Source organism: Tetranychus urticae, chromosome 2 (genome assembly GCF_039701765.1).
Source record: "Tetranychus urticae isolate SD_2017Ah chromosome 2, NJAU_TeUrti_SD_1.0, whole genome shotgun sequence".
In the NCBI taxonomy this organism is placed as follows: domain Eukaryota; kingdom Metazoa; phylum Arthropoda; class Arachnida; order Trombidiformes; family Tetranychidae; genus Tetranychus; species Tetranychus urticae.
The window spans coordinates 17,122,439-17,140,767 of record NC_142959.1 but is presented as its reverse complement, the minus strand read 5'-3'; the positions used below and the strand labels follow the sequence as shown (position 1 = coordinate 17,140,767).

General features: G+C 34.2%; 8 protein-coding genes across 8 annotated transcripts; 4 read left to right on the top strand and 4 right to left on the bottom strand.

Annotated features, from left to right (window-relative positions):
- Window positions 1-39: 39 nt before the first annotated feature.
- Phb1 (prohibitin 1) lies at window positions 40-1,401 on the bottom strand. The gene is made up of 5 exons (XM_015934276.2): window positions 1,238-1,401; window positions 985-1,146; window positions 742-884; window positions 545-661; window positions 40-481 (listed from the first exon to the last, which is right to left on the bottom strand). Exons 1-5 carry the CDS (start codon window positions 1,320-1,322, stop codon window positions 173-175), a joined length of 816 nt encoding a protein of 271 aa, XP_015789762.1. The 5' UTR covers window positions 1,323-1,401; the 3' UTR covers window positions 40-172.
- A 779-nt stretch (window positions 1,402-2,180) lies between these two features.
- Window positions 2,181-3,415, top strand: LOC107366653 (trypsin-1). The gene is made up of 2 exons (XM_015934275.3): window positions 2,181-2,524; window positions 2,754-3,415. The coding sequence occupies exons 1-2, from the start codon at window positions 2,226-2,228 to the stop codon at window positions 3,352-3,354; spliced, it is 900 nt and encodes a 299-aa protein (XP_015789761.3). The 5' UTR covers window positions 2,181-2,225; the 3' UTR covers window positions 3,355-3,415.
- LOC107366649 (U3 small nucleolar ribonucleoprotein MPP10) lies at window positions 3,412-4,915 on the bottom strand. The gene is made up of 2 exons (XM_015934270.3): window positions 4,744-4,915; window positions 3,412-4,631 (listed from the first exon to the last, which is right to left on the bottom strand). Exons 1-2 carry the CDS (start codon window positions 4,824-4,826, stop codon window positions 3,455-3,457), a joined length of 1,260 nt encoding a protein of 419 aa, XP_015789756.1. The 5' UTR covers window positions 4,827-4,915; the 3' UTR covers window positions 3,412-3,454.
- Window positions 4,916-4,951: 36 nt separating this feature from the next.
- Window positions 4,952-5,944, top strand: LOC149094017 (18S rRNA aminocarboxypropyltransferase). The gene has a single exon (XM_089268246.1). The coding sequence runs from the start codon at window positions 5,214-5,216 to the stop codon at window positions 5,886-5,888; it is 675 nt and encodes a 224-aa protein (XP_089124372.1). The 5' UTR covers window positions 4,952-5,213; the 3' UTR covers window positions 5,889-5,944.
- On the bottom strand, window positions 5,931-7,450 carry LOC107366652 (uncharacterized). Its single transcript, XM_015934273.3, has 5 exons — window positions 6,848-7,450; window positions 6,694-6,765; window positions 6,511-6,631; window positions 6,325-6,451; window positions 5,931-6,094 (listed from the first exon to the last, which is right to left on the bottom strand). Exons 1-5 carry the CDS (start codon window positions 7,412-7,414, stop codon window positions 5,989-5,991), a joined length of 993 nt encoding a protein of 330 aa, XP_015789759.1. The 5' UTR covers window positions 7,415-7,450; the 3' UTR covers window positions 5,931-5,988.
- Window positions 7,451-7,840: 390 nt separating this feature from the next.
- LOC107366651 (FAS-associated factor 2) lies at window positions 7,841-9,184 on the top strand. Its single transcript, XM_015934272.3, has 3 exons — window positions 7,841-7,946; window positions 8,059-8,163; window positions 8,230-9,184. Exons 1-3 carry the CDS (start codon window positions 7,847-7,849, stop codon window positions 9,090-9,092), a joined length of 1,068 nt encoding a protein of 355 aa, XP_015789758.1. The 5' UTR covers window positions 7,841-7,846; the 3' UTR covers window positions 9,093-9,184.
- Window positions 9,185-9,381: 197 nt separating this feature from the next.
- LOC107366648 (transcriptional adapter 2-beta) lies at window positions 9,382-11,325 on the bottom strand. The gene is made up of 3 exons (XM_015934269.2): window positions 11,132-11,325; window positions 10,042-10,993; window positions 9,382-9,952 (listed from the first exon to the last, which is right to left on the bottom strand). The coding sequence occupies exons 1-3, from the start codon at window positions 11,146-11,148 to the stop codon at window positions 9,440-9,442; spliced, it is 1,482 nt and encodes a 493-aa protein (XP_015789755.1). The 5' UTR covers window positions 11,149-11,325; the 3' UTR covers window positions 9,382-9,439.
- Window positions 11,326-11,462: 137 nt separating this feature from the next.
- Window positions 11,463-16,299, top strand: LOC107366644 (uncharacterized). The gene is made up of 3 exons (XM_015934264.2): window positions 11,463-11,611; window positions 11,699-12,003; window positions 12,069-16,299. The coding sequence occupies exons 2-3, from the start codon at window positions 11,706-11,708 to the stop codon at window positions 16,193-16,195; spliced, it is 4,425 nt and encodes a 1,474-aa protein (XP_015789750.1). The 5' UTR covers window positions 11,463-11,611; window positions 11,699-11,705; the 3' UTR covers window positions 16,196-16,299.
- The last annotated feature ends 2,030 nt before the right edge of the window (window positions 16,300-18,329 follow it).

Genomic DNA, 18,329 nt, shown 5'->3' with positions numbered 1-18,329 from the left:
AAAGTTCAATAAATGCAAAGTTTCAGATAAGTAATAACATATTGATTGTAATTAAAGTTTATTATTTTGAAATATTAATCGATAATAGTAATTGATAATAGCTCATCAAAATTAGCACGAACAAAAAATTACAAAAGGTAGATCTATTACACTATGAAATGCTTCAAGCATATTAAGATGGGATTTGAAGTAGGGCGTTTTGGTTTGGAGGCAGATAAATAACATTTCGAGACCTAGAAAGTACAGCGGCGATTTCTTCAGCAGCTTCTAATCTACGAAGTTCAACTAATGCCTCTCCGGCTTTTCCGAAAGCTGAAGCCAACATAGCAGCAGCTTGAGAGTCTCCTTCTGCTGTAATGATTGCAGCCTTTTTCAACTGCTCGGCTTTCTCGACTAAGAAACGAGCTTTTTCGGCATCTTGCTGAGCTACCTGTTTCATCTCAACAGCAGCAGTGAATTCTCGACCAAAAGTAAGATGTGTCTAGAATGGTAAGTGAAACATTAGCAATTGGACAAAGTTAGTTGCAAGAAATTTATAACTTACCAATGAAATATCATCCAGTAGCAAACCAAATTGCGCAGCTCTTTCTGTAAGATCTTCACTGACTCTTTGTGAAACGATCTCTCTTTGTGTAATTAATTCACCAGCATCGAATTGAGCCTGTGTAACATAATTGAGAAATGAATTAAAATCTATACTTAACTAATCGATTTGCTAATAAAGAGAAAAAATTCACTTACTACAACGGCTTTAAGAACTTCATTTGTAATAGAAGGTAAAACTCTTTCATCGTAGTCAACACCTAGGCTAGAATACATCTTTGGTAAATTTTCAGGAACCGGTCTAAATAATATACGCAGGGTAATGTTAACATTTTGTAAATCTAAATTCAAAAAGACAACAGATTAAAGGTCACATGAAATGAAAATATAACATATAATAATCAAAATTGAAATGTCTCAGTCATAAACTTGAAGATTTACCTTTACTTCCAGTAACAACCGGTACATTCCTGGGTCTTGATCGTACATCAAAAATGATAGGCTTTTGAACCCATGGTATCAAAAAGTGAGTTCCTTCACCAACAACGTTAGGTTTAACTCCTGAAAACCTATCGAAAATTACAGCTCTATGGCCACCATCGACTAAAAAATAAAAGTGAAATAGAAAGTCATTATTGCTATGATTGAGAAGTAACCTTAGATATGCTGATGAAACTAGACATTTTATTCATACCGTTATACAAAGCACTGTTAACAACACCACCAGCGAGGGCAATACCAAGACCGAGACGTCCGATTCCAGCTAATATTTGCGCCATTATAATCAATTAAATTCAGAACCAATTAAATTTAACTCAGAAATAAGAAAAACATGGAACAAAAAACGTGATTTAATTTTAATACTTAATGACAAGAATCACCTTCAGATGGCTCTTAACTAAGGGAAAATATCCTCATTACATGCATTTCAGTAATTTTTCTTAAATTTCCGATGGTTTCTTCTTCTTTCTTTTTCTTGTAACATTTAAATCTCTAAACTAATTTTATTGATTCAAACTTAATTGTCCAGCAAATTAGCATATTTTTTAATCTAGAAATATTTGAACCTCACACTGAAAATGAGAAAAAATTGTGAAATTCGTGAGGACACAAAACGATCTGAATAAAAAACTAACTCGATTGCAGAAGTGATTTTAGATACTCGACGGAGACTGAATATGATTTACAATTATTTGACATACAATTCCAGGTTTCGAAATAGAAAGGTAAATTGTCTGATCAAAAACGCTGCAGCTGTCCAGAATCTAAAATTTACTAATCAAATACAGTAATTGAAAACTGTTGGATACTTCAATCGTCAAGTTTGAAGAATTGGTCTGAACCTTTAATTACATTGCAATATACTGTATAATTATACTTTTGCTATTTACTGTACTATAACTATACTATTATAGTAATACAAATTGTATCATACAAGAACTTCGGGTGCAAATATTGGCTTAATCATTGTAATTTTACTTATGATGAAATTATGAATAGAAAAATGAACAAGTTTCATGGATCTGGATTGTTGGTTTCAGGTTTTAACACTTATAAATGTAGTTAAACGTCATCTGCAACTTGAATTTGATTGTTGAAAAGATATTTATTTTATTGGTTAACCGTTTAGATGAGTTAATTACTTGCTTATTATAAGTTGCTTTGGAGCACTTTTCAGCAAAATGAGTTCATTAATGTCATTTGTTTTGATTATTTTGTCAGCTTTCTTTGGAGAAGACAATATTGACCAAAAGCAACTAACTGAACCACTCCAAAAGTACAATCATTTATGTGGAGTCAGCCTAGAATGGCCAAACGGGAATGATCGTATCGTTGGTGGAAGAATCGCTCTTGATGGTGAATTCCCATGGCAAGTGTCAATTCGTCGTCAATCACCGATTCGAGGAGATTTTGTGCACATTTGTGGTGGATCAATCATTTCAGATCAATGGGTATTAACAGCAGCTCATTGTGTTAAAGGGTAAGAAATTAACCTTGATTTATTCAACAAGTAGATTGCCATTTCAGCATTTAACTATTCATTCATTTATACATAAACTGACGAGTTTATATTATAAGAGATAAATCAATGAATCAAGTGATTAAATGCTTACATCCATTGAAACTTTAGATACTTTAACTTGCTTTTGACTTATTCAGCAGAAATTTATCTTTTATAAATATAATCTTTTTTCCCTCTTCATTAACAGAGTTTACGAATCAAATTTTCTGGTTGTTGCCAATGCAAGCAAATTGTCTGATTCAATCGAACGGAATTTAAGTCACCGGATATCAAAGATCATTGTCCATCCAAATTATGATGAAGAAACAAATGCCAATGACATCAGCTTGATCAAATTGGAAACCAAACTGGACTTAGGAAAGTCTTATGGTCATATGGTACCAGTTTGTTTACCCAAACCATTCAATGGCCAAGGACAGTTTAACAATAAGGATTCAATTAATTTTGTTACCGTTTCTGGTTGGGGATCAACTGATGAAGACGGTTCAAATTCAATAAACCTTTTAGCAACTGAAGTGGCCATGGTTGAAATGGAAAGCTGTAATTCAACTTACAGGGGAAACATTCCTAAAGGTTTCATCTGTGCTGGTTTATTTGAAGGAGGAAAAGATTCATGCCAAGGTGATTCGGGAGGACCTATGATTTATCGTGATTCAAACAACCGTGCCCATCAAATTGGTATTGTTTCTTGGGGCGAAGGATGTGGACGCAAAGGAATACCCGGTGTTTATGTTGATGTCAACTATTATGTGGATTGGATCAACACGGTAGTCAAAAGTAAAGCTTAAACAGTTTTGGCATACGAATAAAAAAAACAAAATTAACAATAAATTGAAAGCATCAAATTAATAGTATAAACGCTATTTTAATTTAAATAGTTTACTGTATTCAAGTTTTCAACTGTGAAGGTTTCATTTGTCTTTGCTTTTGAGTCCTTTCTAATTTTTCAGCTTGCTTAGCTTTTTGCTTAGCTGATTGACTTAACTTTTCAACATTAGAGATTTTCTTGGCATTTTTCCTAGCAGCAATTATTTTTTGTTTCTTCTTTTTCAATCTTCTGTCATGTTTACGATCAGTCGTGTCTCTTTCGGTAGCACCTTTGACCGGTCTTTTAGGCTTTTCAAGAACCTCTTCGGGTGCCAGGAGATTCGCTTCACTAACGGCTACTGGAATAGTGTCTTCTGCTGAAACTGCAGGTAAGTTATTTACAATTTTCACTTCTGGTTCAGGAGGTTTAGGTGTGAAGTGGAAACTGGATAGTGAATCCAATTGTAGGAAGATCGCGCTCATCATTTTACGAATTTCTTTGTGCGTTTCATTTTCTTCTTCGACCTTATCTTGTTGTGTCCTTTGAAGATAATCTTTCTCGTAAACTTCTGCAAGGCCAACTTTACTTTTCTCCTGATCAAGAATCAATCGTCTTTTATATTCAAACGGCTGTTCTGCGGGTTTAATTTTACGTTCCACATCATCCCATATACCATCTTTAATCCTTTGCTTGATTAAATCTTCCAATTTAAGAGCAACCTGTTCGTCAATTATCGGAGCTGGACGAGCTATAAAGTCGTATTGAAGATGATCTTCCAATAAACTGTTTGCAGGCCTCTTGTCAGCAGTAACTTCACCAATTAATTTCCATGGCTTTGACTTTAGATTTTCTTCCTCTAATTTCGTTATTTTTTCATCCATCTGCAGCTGTTCTTGTTCAAAAGTCGATAACATTTTTCCAACAAACTTTTCCCTTGGTCCTAATAATTTTTTAAGTTCTTCCTCTTCATCTTCTCCGGAGCTTGCTGGTTCTAAAATATCGAAGTCATCATCTTGCGGAATATCAATTTTGACAGTTTTGGTCAACTTTTTAGCTAAACTTGATAAATTACTGACATCTTTATCAATAATCTTCATGAAAGTATGATTGTGTTTCTCTAACTGAGCCCAAATTTGTTCCTCATCAAATCCTTCGGTGACTAAATCTTTAATACCAGGAACACCAGAGTTAAGTTTGAACAATTCGAATAGCTTTAACGTAAGATCACGTAAATCATTTTCGATTTTCTTATTCGGCCTGAAATATAAGACAAAAATGAATAAAAAAATGGTCAAGTTAATAAACTAATGGTTACGGACACTATGTAAAAATGAGCACAAAAGGTATAGAGTGAGGAGAAAAATCTTACCTAAGGAAAGATGTCAAATCCGAAACACTTTTATTGAACAATCCAAATATTTGTTGAGAATCAAACTTGATTTGATCAGCCATAGTGAAATTTGATAATAATAGAAATTAAAACACAAAACAATTAAATTTAAACAACACGACAAAAAGTGAATTTCTCATAACCAAAACAAAACAACATGTGCTTAGTCATGTGACTACATTTGCAAGCTGGAGTAACTAGGGTAACGAGAAAATTTCTGAAAATAAGTTAATTCCCATTTGGTTGATTTTATGTTAACAATAATTTAATTTCACATCATTTAACTTTTAATTATATTGTTCAACTTAAATATTAAAGTCTCAACTCAAATTTGAAACATTTTTCATGGCCTAAAAGGGCTAAGTTTTAACTATACTCTTCGTTGGTGAGTCTGTTTACGTTTTTCAGCCTGTTACTATAGTTCAGTTTTTCTGCGAACAATCGTGACAATGAGTGATTCATCGAGCGAATCAGAAGACGAAATTGTTTCTTATAAAATTCATATGTGGGATCTGAACCAATGCGACCCAAAAAGATGTACCGGTCGTAAATTGCAACGACACAATTTGATGAAAACTCTGAGGTTAGGGCAAAAATTTGGTGGCATCATATTGAGCCCTATGGCGACCAAAAGTGTCTCACCCGAGGACAAAGAAATTATTGAGCAACATGGCATTGCAGTTGTTGATTGCTCTTGGGCTAAGCTCGAAGAGACTCCATTTCATCGGATGAAAGGACCAAATATGAGACTGTTGCCCTATCTTGTTGCAGCAAATCCAGTCAATTATGGAAAACCATGCGAACTATCTTGTGTCGAAGCTATAGCAGCCTGTTTTAAGATTGTTGGCCTGGATAAAGCCGCTTCTTATTATTTAGGGAAATTTAAGTGGGGTCATAGTTTTTTAACGTTAAACGACGAGATCTTCGACATGTACAAAGACTGTAAAAATTCGAAAGATGTTGTCGATGCGCAAAAAATTTACCTGTTGAAAATTCGTGAAGAAGCCGAGAAATCTTCTTCATCCTCCTCTTCTTCGGATGAATCAGATTCAGAATCTGAATCGGAAACCAATCCTGAGACTCAGTTGACCGAATCTACTGTCAAACTTGATTTGAATGCGTGAATTCAACACATTTTGCAATTCATAAACAAATAAATGAAAATATTTTCAACTTGAAATCTTTAATCTGCAATTTTATCTAATATATATAATTTGAACCATTTTAGGATGCGAATGGGCTAGCTTTGATGAAATGTCCCCACTTGAAATGGTTCAAACGGTTGCAAATCCATTCTCCATCGACACCTTTTGTGTACTCCCGAATAAATCTGCAATTTGAGTAGAAATTGAATTAGTTAAATTATGCAAGTGCTGTGGCTTTCACTTTTTGCAAATAAGTTTCGTATGATAACATATGCACGCTTGCTTTTTTTAGCATTTTTTAAATTTTGGGGATAATTAACCAAAGAATAAGAGACTAAAAGAGTTATTTCAAATAAGTAGCAATTGCAAAAGATAGTTGCGGACTAGAGATAGAGATAAATCAATATGGCCATACCTGTAATTGCAAAACGTCATGTCTGGGTCTGGCATGAAGAATGAACGTTTTTCTGGGTTGGCCATCTTTTCTTGATGATCCCTGATTACGTGAAAGATTACAGTAAATTCTATGAACTTTCTGTCCGCTGAAACATAAAAAATTTCGTTAATTTAGCACTTTTAAGATCAAGCATAAAAACACTACCTTCTTCTATAGTTTTGATTTCTTTAGCGAGCCAGAAAACGACATCCTGCTCTTCGACTTTCAGGTCAGCCAATTGTGTAGGATTAAATTTAACAAGATTTTCTTTAACAACCTCTAATGCCTGGAGAGCATAGAAAAGGGAAATTGTTAAATGCATTCAACAGAGAACATAGACAAAAATACCTTAGGAGCGATTAACCCTTCAAGCGTATTGGTATCTGCTCGTGACAAGTTATCAGAAATCACAAAAAGAGCCTGAAAAGCAAACGAGAGATAAATTTAAAATAAATATAAAATACTTTTCTTGTTAAAATTCAAGATTATTGTAGACATTAACCTGTTTTGCACCATCCAAAACAACTTGATGTGAAAATGAAGGATCATAAAAAGGCCTTATGACGAAAAGTACAGAAAAAATGTTGCGGAGCGCTAGAAAAGGACCTGGAGTAGTGATTGGGTCCACAAAATCCATCAATAATGGGGGAAGATTTTGAGTCAACTTTTCAAATTCATCACCCAAAGGATTCTCCGAACCGCCATCTCCAGATTTAGATTGTCCAGAGAAATGCAACACATTTGTTTGCCAGGTTTGATTAGCAGGTGAAATACATTTGAGATACAGGGACAACAATTTTATCCTTGTCAGATCAGCATAAAAACGAAAAAATGATTTAGATAACTGATGAAAATGATTGACTAGATTATCGGTCAAACAGAAAGTAACACTTTTGCGAGGCGCTTGATAAGATGATGCGAATCCAAGTCTGGAAGGATCATTTCCATTTTTCAGTGTTGCATTCTTACACAGAAAGGTGTGAGTGAATCTCTGATAGCTAGGTGATAGGGGGTTTTCGATGAATAGGATATTTCGGAACAATTTCGGGTGGAATAATAAAGCTCTCATGATTAAACGTTTCTTGTAAAATGTAAACAACTTAAAACAGTGTTTTGAAAACACTTTTTGGTTAGTTCTCAATATCAATAATAGAGGAAACTACTAGCCAAAAAATTCCTCTTACACAGCAAGCTATTAACAGAAAACTTGAGTTTCTTTTAATCCGTAAAAGCTAAGTCTGGGTCAGTTTGCTAAGCAAACCTTGCTTGCTTTTTAATCTCGAATGATAAGCTTAAGTCCAGAGATTAACTTTCTAAAATGGTCAAAATCTGTTGATTTCGTATTGAAATCGTTAACAATTTTCAAAAACTGTGACATCTGCGCAGCCTTTAGTTATTTCATTAGATGGCGCTCCAAAGTTGTTATTTGAGTCAAATGATTTGACCAAAATTCAATGTAAATGTAAACAATCCAATAAACAAATCATTGATGTTTTAAACCATGGATGGATTGGTTCGACTGATTACATTTCCTTTTCAATTTATTTATGAAACATTACTCAGTGCTCTCCGCTTAGCCTGGAATTTGGTCCGTAGAAGGAGTAAGTATCCCCTACGCCAACTACAATAATCCTTCTATTCTTGTGAATCAATTTTTTGCGTATCCCAATTCTCCTATTTTTGTTCTCATTTTTTTTCTCTTTTTTCTTTCAGTTGATATCGTTGATCCATTAGGCGATACTTTGAAGTTTATATCTGATTTTGAGTCGGTATATGGTACAGAACATCCTGTTTTTTATAGAGGAACTTATGAGCAAGGTAGGCTGTTGAATTGTTGCTAGTTTTTGATTGTGGATAGATTTACTAATTTTTTATTCTTTTCAGCTCTGAGTGATGCGAAGAAGGAATTGAAATTTCTACTGATTTATCTTCATAGCGAACATCACCGAGATACTCACGATTTTTGCACTAACGTTCTATCTCATCAATTGGTAATAAACTATATCAACCGTAATAAACTTCTATTTTGGGGCTGTTCTGTCGATTCAAGAGAAGGATATCGGGTTTCTGTCTTGTTGCGAGCCTCGACTACGCCTTTCCTCGCTCTTTTTGCTTTAAAAGACAATCGAATGAACGTTGTGCGAACTTTTTTTGGACCAACATCAGTTGAAAGACTCTTAAGTAATATTCAGCAAGCAATCGAAGAAAACGAAGGTTCCCTAATTGCTGCTAGATTGGAACGCCAAGAAAGAACCATGAATCAACGTTTGAGAGAAGAACAAGATGTGGCCTATATGGAATCACTTCGTGCTGATCAGGAGAAAGATCGCAAAAAACAAGAAGAAAAAGTTAAAAAAGAGAACGAGGAACGGGAACGTAAGCAGAAAGAGTTGGAAGAAGTCCAACAAAGAGAGCTCTTATTGAACTTAAAAGTTAGCCTAGCTACTGAGATCCCCAATGAACCGCCTGCAGATGACCCCGAATCCATCAGGATTGTTATAAAATTACCAAATGGAACTCGTTTAGAACGGCGATTTAGAAAATCGGACCCCTTAAAATATTTATACTATTTCGTGTTTTGTAATGAACAAAGCCCACTGAAATTTCAAATCACTACGAATTTCCCTAGAAAAGAACTGCCTGGAAGTCACCCCACTCTTGATAATAAAGAAAACTGTTCTTTAACTTTTGATAGCGCAGGACTTGGAAAGTCACAAGTTTTTTTTGTACATGACTTAGAAGCTTAAATTTCCGATATCTTTGTTATTAACAAAATTACCATTTACTCTGGAAATAAATTTTTTGCAAAATTACCAATAAATGCTTATTAACATGTAAAGTCCGTCTAAACAATTTATTATAAAAACCAAGAAGTATATTTTTCAATATAAAAAGCGATTGTAAGATAATAATGAAGAAAAGTTGCAATGATAAGTTTTTGACCTCTTTTACTTAATAATAAATTGTTATAAGTGAGTGTACAAGTCGCTGGCTTGAATCAAACGGATGAACAAAAATGGTTTCAAATTAAAAAAGTTCAAAAAAGATTATATTTTATTTAAAAATACATATTATACTGTTTTGTGGTTGATAATTACGGGCCATATCGTAGCCATCCATTCTTGTAGAAAAAAGAAGTTAATTTTCGTAGAACATTTTCATCAATATTCTCCAATGTTGAACGATATTTACCTTTCTCTCGTTCCCTAAGGTGCTCTTTTATAATAAGGGTTTTGAGATTGATGTATTGATGGGGTGAGAGGCGTAGGACTGTACAAAGTTTTCTTTCTTTTTCTGAAAGTAACTCACAACCTGATCGAAGTGTAATACTTGTTTTTTCTAATAGAGCTTTGTCACTTTCAGGTGATGACGAGTTTAGGGTATTTTTCATCTTTACATGATTATGACGGTGACTTTCTTTTCTTTCTTTTCGACCTGAATGGTCCAAGATGTAAACTTGCAAGCCTTTTGATGTGATTGCTTGTTGCTTTGACATTTTTGGTTCCGATCTTATAATTAAACTTTTCGCTTCGCCTCCGGTAATTTCGTTTAATTTTTGTCCTAGGGATGCTGCCTTGCGAGCGAAGCCAGTATTTTTTCCGGTAACCTGAAAACTAAAGAACATTAAATTTTCTCGATTCATAAAAGTGGGAAAAGAATTGGAAAGAAAAGTGATTCATTTTTTGAATAACTTACCTCGTAATTTTTACTATCTTTTCTTTCTTCTTTGTTCATTTTACTTGAAATAGCTGGCAGTGCTTTTGTGTAGCTGATCCGTCGAGTACGACGAAGGCGATTCAGATCTTTCACCCGTAAGATGAGTTCTCGCTCTTTAATCAGATTTGTAACTAATTCATCTAATTGTTCACGATTTAAAAATTGATAAAATGATTTTAAGCCTTCACGGAGTTTTTTCTCTTTCATGGTAGCTCCTGAAGATTGCACTTTTTTATTGTTCCGGTGCAGTAATGTTTTAGCATTCTGTGGGCTTGAGGGTGGCTCTTCTTTCACTATAGTTTTGACTTCTCGAGGTTTTGCTTCATCGTTGATGGTTTCCCGGCCTAGTTTTTCGTTTTCTTCCTCCAAATGTTTGAAAAAAACATTAACTAATTCATATTGACGAACAATATATTTTCTCCTTAATCTTTCTGCTAAACGACGATTGTAGATGTCAATGTACGCTAGATTCATATCTCTATCCAAATCATCTTCATCTTTGATGTTCATGGTAAGAGCAGCAACCAGCGATTCAACTTCATTATCATATTCTCTTTCGAAGTCATCTCGATTTGCCATATATCCCAGTTGTTGCTGTTGAGCCGGAGTTAAATGATTGATGGGTGGTAAAGATTGGATTAAAATGTTGGACAAAGGTCCCTCAATATTTCCATTGGACGTATGATCTACCACAGTATTCACTTTAGATTTAATAGAGTCCCATGTCAATTTACCAAGATTACCTTTAATGTAACATTCTACGAAGTGTCTCTTAATCTCTTCCGTTGTTTTATCAGGTATATAAAGTGAGATGTCCCCCCAATTTCCAAAGCTGTACAACTCAACAGCTTCCAATAATGCAACCTCTTCACTGGCTTTCCATTCAGGATGAAGTAAAGGAAACGATAAGTTTTCTAGATCACGAGAATCACTGAATGATAAAATAAAATAAAAATTAATATTATCGATAAAAGCAAAAAAACAAGTCAAGAGAAGTAAGATAAAGATGGAAAATGAAGACAATGAGTATTCATTTGGAGAATAGCAAAAACAAAAGAAAACAACTCACCAATAACTTGAATCCATGTTTCACTAAATAATTTAATTGAACAAAATAAATGTACCACCCTAGAATCATTGAAAACTCATACTGACAGTTAAAAATTGAATTATGTTTCATGAAATAAATTAATTTGAATGAATTACAAATAAATACAAATGTGTAAACAGAAAATAATTACAATTTGTCAACTGTGAGTCAGTTAGTTGACACTAGAAGCTTAGCTATAGATGAGATTCAAGGGTAGTACGACGAATCAAGCTATAGATGGCAGCTCTAACAGAATGGATCGTGGCGTCTGATTGGTTGATGCTTGAGAGATAACTCAGGAAATAGTAACTGCTCTTCGTTTAACTTCATGCGGTGCTAGGCTTTTTGAATTTTTATTTTAATATCGGAGTTTTATGATTAAATTTACATTGTAATTTATTAGTATAAAGTCTGTACAGCTCTAAACTACTATTGACTGGAAGTGAAAGTTTAATATTGGTGAGAATTTTGTTTTTCTTGTGATCTGGGATTGCACAGGTTCATTTCGGTTAAATAATTTGAATTTTTATTTCCTTCTTTTACCAGCCAAAGCATGACTTCTGTGGATCCTTTGGTCAGCCTTATTCCTCAGAATGATCTTGACTTGATACCGGTGCACCTTCGAGAAAATCTTGCTGGAATAATTCGCATGAAAGATTATCAGATTCATTCTTCAAATGAGAAATGTGAACAGCTGCAAGCCGACTTGCGGGATAGACAAAGGGAACTCAATGGATATCGAGTTAAACATCAAATGGCCGAAGAATTTTCACTCAAAATGAGGGAACAATTGAGAAATGTCGAGGAGACTTTGCAAAAAGCTCGACGAGACTATTATGACATTGTTATCGGTAAGTTTACTTTTCCTCTCCTGCGTCACCACACATGACTAATATTTATTCTGTTTCTTTTGCAGAGAAAGAAAGTTTACTCCATGAATTAGAAATATCCAAACAGAATACTAGGAGGTTTCTAGATGAGCAGAAGAATAGTGAATTCTTGGTTAAAAGTAAATCTATGGCCATTGTTGCATTACAGAAAGAAGTTGAAGAGCTTGGTAAAAAACTAGAATCTGTTGCAGAAGACAAAAAAGAATCATCTCTACAAGCAGAAAAGGTTGAAATCCAAGAAATGTCGTTGAAACATCAAATGAACAGGATCGCCAATGAAAGAGAATTTTATCAAAAGCAGGTCGATACTTTAAATCAGGAAATTAGCAATCTAACTGTTGAGTTAGCAACTTTCCGTAAAGAAAAAACGATGCAGATTTTAGAAATGCAATCACGAATTGACGAAGACACTGATATGATAAATAAGCTACAAGAAGAACTGAATAGCTTGAAAGAGCTGTCAGATAAAAAAGATGAACACATCGATTCATTGGCGCGTAGAATAAAAGAGATCAACGATGCTAGTGTCCAGTTTGAAATGCAATATCAGACTGAAATTGAAGAAATTAAAAGTTTAGCTCTTCACCATTCCGAAGCTTATGAGAAAGAAAAGAAAACCAATCAACAGTTGTTGGATACGATCGAGGAAATGCAAAAGCTCTTATTAGATGGTCAACAAGCTCAGCAAGACCTAGAGGAAACATTCACCAGAGCTACTATGGATTTCCAAAAAATTGTTAAATCCAAGGATGAAGTGATTAAGAATTTAGATGATGAAATAACCAAGTTAAAAGCACAGGCAGTTGCCAAGATCCAGGAGGATTTGGAAGAAGAGGTCGATCATTATTTCCCGACTGCATCTGCTACTCATAAAGTTTTTAAAAGTAACATGTCGCTATCACAAATTTATAACGAATATATCGTTTTACAAGACAAATTTGAAGAACAACAAATAGAAAACAATCGTCTTAAAGAACAACTTAACCGGTTAGTTGAAGAAGCTGAGCAAAAAACACCATTCATCCACCAAAAAGTTCAAGAAAATAGAAAAAGTTTACAAACCATCAAGGATCTCCAAATTCAATTAACCAAAGAAGCTAACGAAAAGGATGCGCTGATCGAAGAGAAAGAGAATCTCATCCAGATGAATAATTATCTAAATAGAGAGATTGCCAGACTTGAACAAACTTCTCAAGATCTAGCGCTTCAAGTGAGATCTCTTATCAAATCAGTTCATGAAGCCAAAGGTTATGAATTTGTTAACCATGATGATATTCCTGAAAGCGTTACCGAAGACAGTGCTGCAAACCGCATTATCACCAAGTATCTTATTACCTTCGAAGATATTGAGTCTCTTCAAGTCAATAATCAAAGACTCATTTCCTCTGTCCGTGATCTTGCTAATGATAATGAAAAATTAGCTAAACAATTAGAAGAAAAAGAAACCATCTCCCAAAAAGAATTGAATCAAGCATTCGAAGAGATTCAAAAACTCACTGAGGAAAGGCGGAAGCAAGCAGAAATGCTGGAAGAATTGATGCAAGCCAAGAGTGCATTAAAATCAATGGTAAACTCTGATGAATCCAATAGAAGATCTCCTGGTTTCACCTCTAAAGATTCTGCCCGAATGACTATGAATGACACACTTATCGAATTGAAAGACTCGTTAAGAAGAATTCAAGCGGAAGCCGAAGCAAGCAAAGCTGATTATCAGCAAAAGATGAAAGAACTCAATGATGATGTTAATCATTATCGACAAGAATTAGCCCTTATGCAAGCCGAGAAAGCTAAAATAGAAAGTGAAAGTGAATATCTTCAAGAGAAAATGAAACTTCTACAAGCCAACTTCGAACTTATTAAAAAGGAAAACACCAAATTAACAGAAAAGAATGTCAAACTTGCTCGGAAACTGTCGAAAAGTGAAGGTAACCTCAACATGGTCAAAAAAGAAATTTCTGATCTTAAACTGGATCGTGGTAAACTTGAAGCCAACATTCTTACGCTCCAGTCTGAACGGGATCTGTTGAGAAATAACGAAAAGCTTCTTACTCAAGAACGAGATGCATTGAATAAAGACTATCAAGAAAAAAGTAAACTGATCTCGACCTTGCAGAAAATTCAAGACAACTTCCAAAGACTCGAAAGTGAATCATCCAAAGGATTACACCTTCAGCTTGAAAAGCTTGAAAATGAAGCGAGTTTCTTCAAGAATAGACTTTTCGAAGAGGAGCAGAAGAATAAAATTTTAGTCCAATCACATTCTAAACAAATTAGCGATCTTAATCAGAAAATAGATGAAGAGCTGAAGAAAAATGCCGAATTAAGAGATACTATCGTGCTAAATCAAACTCGATTACATGTAGTGGAAAGTGAATTGAAAGTTTTGAAAAACCATGAAGAGCAAGCGAAGGCTAGATCAAAGGAAGAACTCCGAGATAACCCTGAACAAACAAAGAAGATACGAGATATAGAAGAAAAGCTTGCTAATTCAGAGACAAAGATAAAAGAACTTACGGATGAAAATGAACAGCTGAAGAATAAAGTCAACGAGAAAGAAGATAAGGTCAAGAAACTCGCTATGCAAGCCCGCCAAAGGATAGCTGCTTTAACAACACAAAAGAAAACATTAGAAGCTGAAAAGGAAGCACTTTCGAGGAGAATCAGTGAATTGGAAACCCAAGTTGCTCAGTCAGAATCACAGATCGCTCAAAATAAAAAGCGATTAGAAGAAGCAGAAAAATTAGCCAGAAGTGCCAGTAACCAAGCAAAAACCTTCAAAACCGAAAATGATAATCTTTCCAAAACTATTCAAGATCTCAGAGAGAAAAACGACCAATTAGAACAAAATTTAAAAAAGAATAATTTGAGATTCAAGAATCTTACTTCAGGAACTGCTATTAAATTGAATAGACAGTTGAAAGCAGGTGAAGAGATTGCATCTTCGGTTCATCAAGGGCAACAAGGGCTTAATTCCCAGTTGTCATCGACTTATCAACAAAGTACCTCAGTTGTTCCTTCAAGCGTTGGAACTTCATCTTATGTGCCAACTCCTTCATCATCATCATCGTCCTCAACATCATCAAGTTCTGCAGCTCTTATCAGACATCCCGTTTTACCTCAAAAACAAGAGCCTCCAACTCCTAAATCTACACCAAGAGCAAGCATTAGGCCACTGCCAGTTTCCAGGTTGCCTACCATTTCTAGATCGACTTCATCAACGACTGGTCCTGTAGCAGTTGTTGCTGTTCAACCTAACACCGAGGATTCCGCTCAACTTGTACCACAAGCTACAGTTGCTCCAACAGTAGTCGCTCCAACAGCAGCTGCATCATCTACCGAACCAATCATGTCTTCATCAACATCAACTACATTGTCATCAACCACTTTGTCTTCAGCTAACTCTTCAACAATGCCTTCTGGTAACCATCCAATCACCTCTAGTGAAGCAACACCACAAACCCGTCCTACAGAAGTTACTCCATCAACAAGAGACAATCAAAGCTCAGAACTCAGAATAACTTCTAGCAATGCTAATCAAGAACCATCAGTGACGACCAGTGATGAATCGGGTGAAACTTCACGTCAAGGTTTAAAAAGGCAACGAGAATCACCATCAACATCAAGACCGCAATTGCAAGAAGATGATAATCCTAAAAAAGTGCGATTAGATGAAGCTCCTGATCAAGCTCCTGATCAAGAAATCATGTTTGATACTGAACAAGACGTTTCAACTCACGAACATGACGATGAATCAAAGGAAAGTGAAGTAAATGAATCAAGTCCAGATCAACAACCTGCTTCAGGTTCACAAGAGATCCAGAATCACGAACATGATCAGAATCCGATTTCTGGTGATTCCTGTGAAAGCGAAGAAGAAAACGAAGAAGAAGAAGATGATGAGGAAGAATATGGAAAAGAAAACGAGGAAGAAGAAAACGAAGAAGAAGTCGAAGAAGAGACCGAAGAAGTAGCCGAGGAGGAAGAAGCTGAGGAAGAAGCCGAAGAAGAATTGGCTGAAGAAGAAGAGGAAGAAGAAGAAGAAGAGGAGGAAGAAGAAGAGGAAGAAGAGGAGGAAGAAGAAGAAGAAGAGCAAGAGGATGAAGATGTTGAAGAAGATGGCGATGAAGACGATGTTACCATTATTCAACCATAATTAAAGATAACCATAGGAATGTAAATGTTATATCCAAATCACTTGGCTGGAATCAAATTTTGAAGTTACTTGATTGAAATAAAGTTGCTTCATTTTCCATTTCATTGATTGTTTGTTCAAATAATCAATCTATTTTTGTAACCAGTGATCATATTTTTGATCCACTCATAATCGTAACCTTGTCGGTCAGTTTGTTATTATTTATGTGATGTTGATTGATGTTAATCAAGTTTAATTGTTTGAACGGTATCAATGTCTCAAGGACAAAACCATATGATAACAGTATATTTTGCTATTATCAAGGATATAATTACAAAGGTAGTTACACTCAGTGTAATTTGTACAAGCTTAACAAATTTTGGTTACACATAATTACAAGAAAGGTTATCAATTCATCCTTTGAGTTCACTCTTGGCCCACATAAATGCCTAAAACCATTTAAAGTGAAATAAATTCAAATTACTCTCATTTTTCATTGTCAGATTCAAATTTTCAATTTCCAGTACTCAATGAAACTTATCCTTTTATAAACAATTAAGCTGTTAAACGACATCAATCATCAAACAACAATCATATTTACAAAATTAACTGCTTAACTGTAACTGTCTATTTCGCCTTTTAATTGTCAATTTTTCCCTTCTACTTCCCAAATAGTTGATTTTTCAAATTGTGTCACTCAATAGTTTGCGACATTGATTCCTTACCACCAATGTTTACCTTGGTCATTTGATAGTCAGTTTTAGACCCAAAAACAAAATTATAGTATTCAGTTACAATTCAAACTATTGGGATAGAATCAAATTAGTTCAATGTTTTAGATCTCACCTGAATCCAAACAAAAAATTGAGGGTCAATCAATTGTATTAATTGATATTTAGTTTCCACAATTTTTTTGCTCTTTTTGTTACATGTTAACCAAATTAAGGTTAAACCATTTTTAAATCTTAATTGTGATGAAAAGTAATGTTGAAACAATCAAGTGATATAAAAATAGTACAATAAAGATGTAAAAAGCATCTTAATCTGTAAATTGGTCAAGGATAAATTGATGTAAAATATTGAAATAGGATAAGGTTGAAAAATTGTCTTTTGATTGTTTCTATTTTGTTAGCCATTATATTTACAAAGATGGTGATAATTAATATTCAATCATAAAACAATTGCTATTGCTAATTAAGCCTTACAAGTGTTTCTCAATAATTGTTATTGTAACCATTGAAGATGTTGATGAAGCGCGCAATTAACAAGCTTGTTCTCAGCCAATGTGATTAATAATTAGTCCAAGGATGATCATTGTTGATATCAATGGTAATACAACAAGCACAAAAACAGGGTTAAAACAATACAAGCAATCAAATGTCACTATCAAAGAAATAGATTAGTTTAACTAAATAAATTAGTTGATGATTTGTTAACTTGTCAAGATGAGAATCATGAAAAACTTAAATTGTACTCAAAATTGGATTACCAGATGAACAATTTAATGAACAAAAAGACCACCAAAATCAGTGAAATTGAAATTGAACGTGAAAACAAAAGACAAAGGTAAAGTTAATCAAATAAAATTACCTTTTCTTTAAACCATTTTATATATAAATATATATTTTCCCCTCTTTTTGTTTCTTGGCGTAAATGTTTCAATTCAAGGTTTAGCTATTAACAGTTAACAATTGATGGTTAATTATCAATTAATTGCTAGCTCAAGCGAAATATACATAAAACTAAAAACATGTAAAAAACATATGAAAACATACATTAGCTGTGAAGGTAATCAAGATGATGATTAATCTGCCGCTTATTGCCTTCTCATTCTGGTATTGGGTTGATGGGAAGAATCATAATTTAACTGGTTAAATCTAATAGCTATTGGTGGGTAATCAAGTTAACCATGATTAAGCTCAGTAACAGGGAAAGGAAAGGTTAAGATAAAAAAAAGCTAAAATTGTAAAGACAATGTTAACCTTTTGAAATAGCAACATTATTAAACAATTACCTTCATAGTTTTGTTTAAATTAACAGTAAATTAGGTCATTCGCACTCAACTGATCAATGAACAAATTTAATGAACAACAATAAATGCTGAAGATAATCAAATAAAGTGAAAAACCGGAAGATAATTCAAATCACAAGGCAA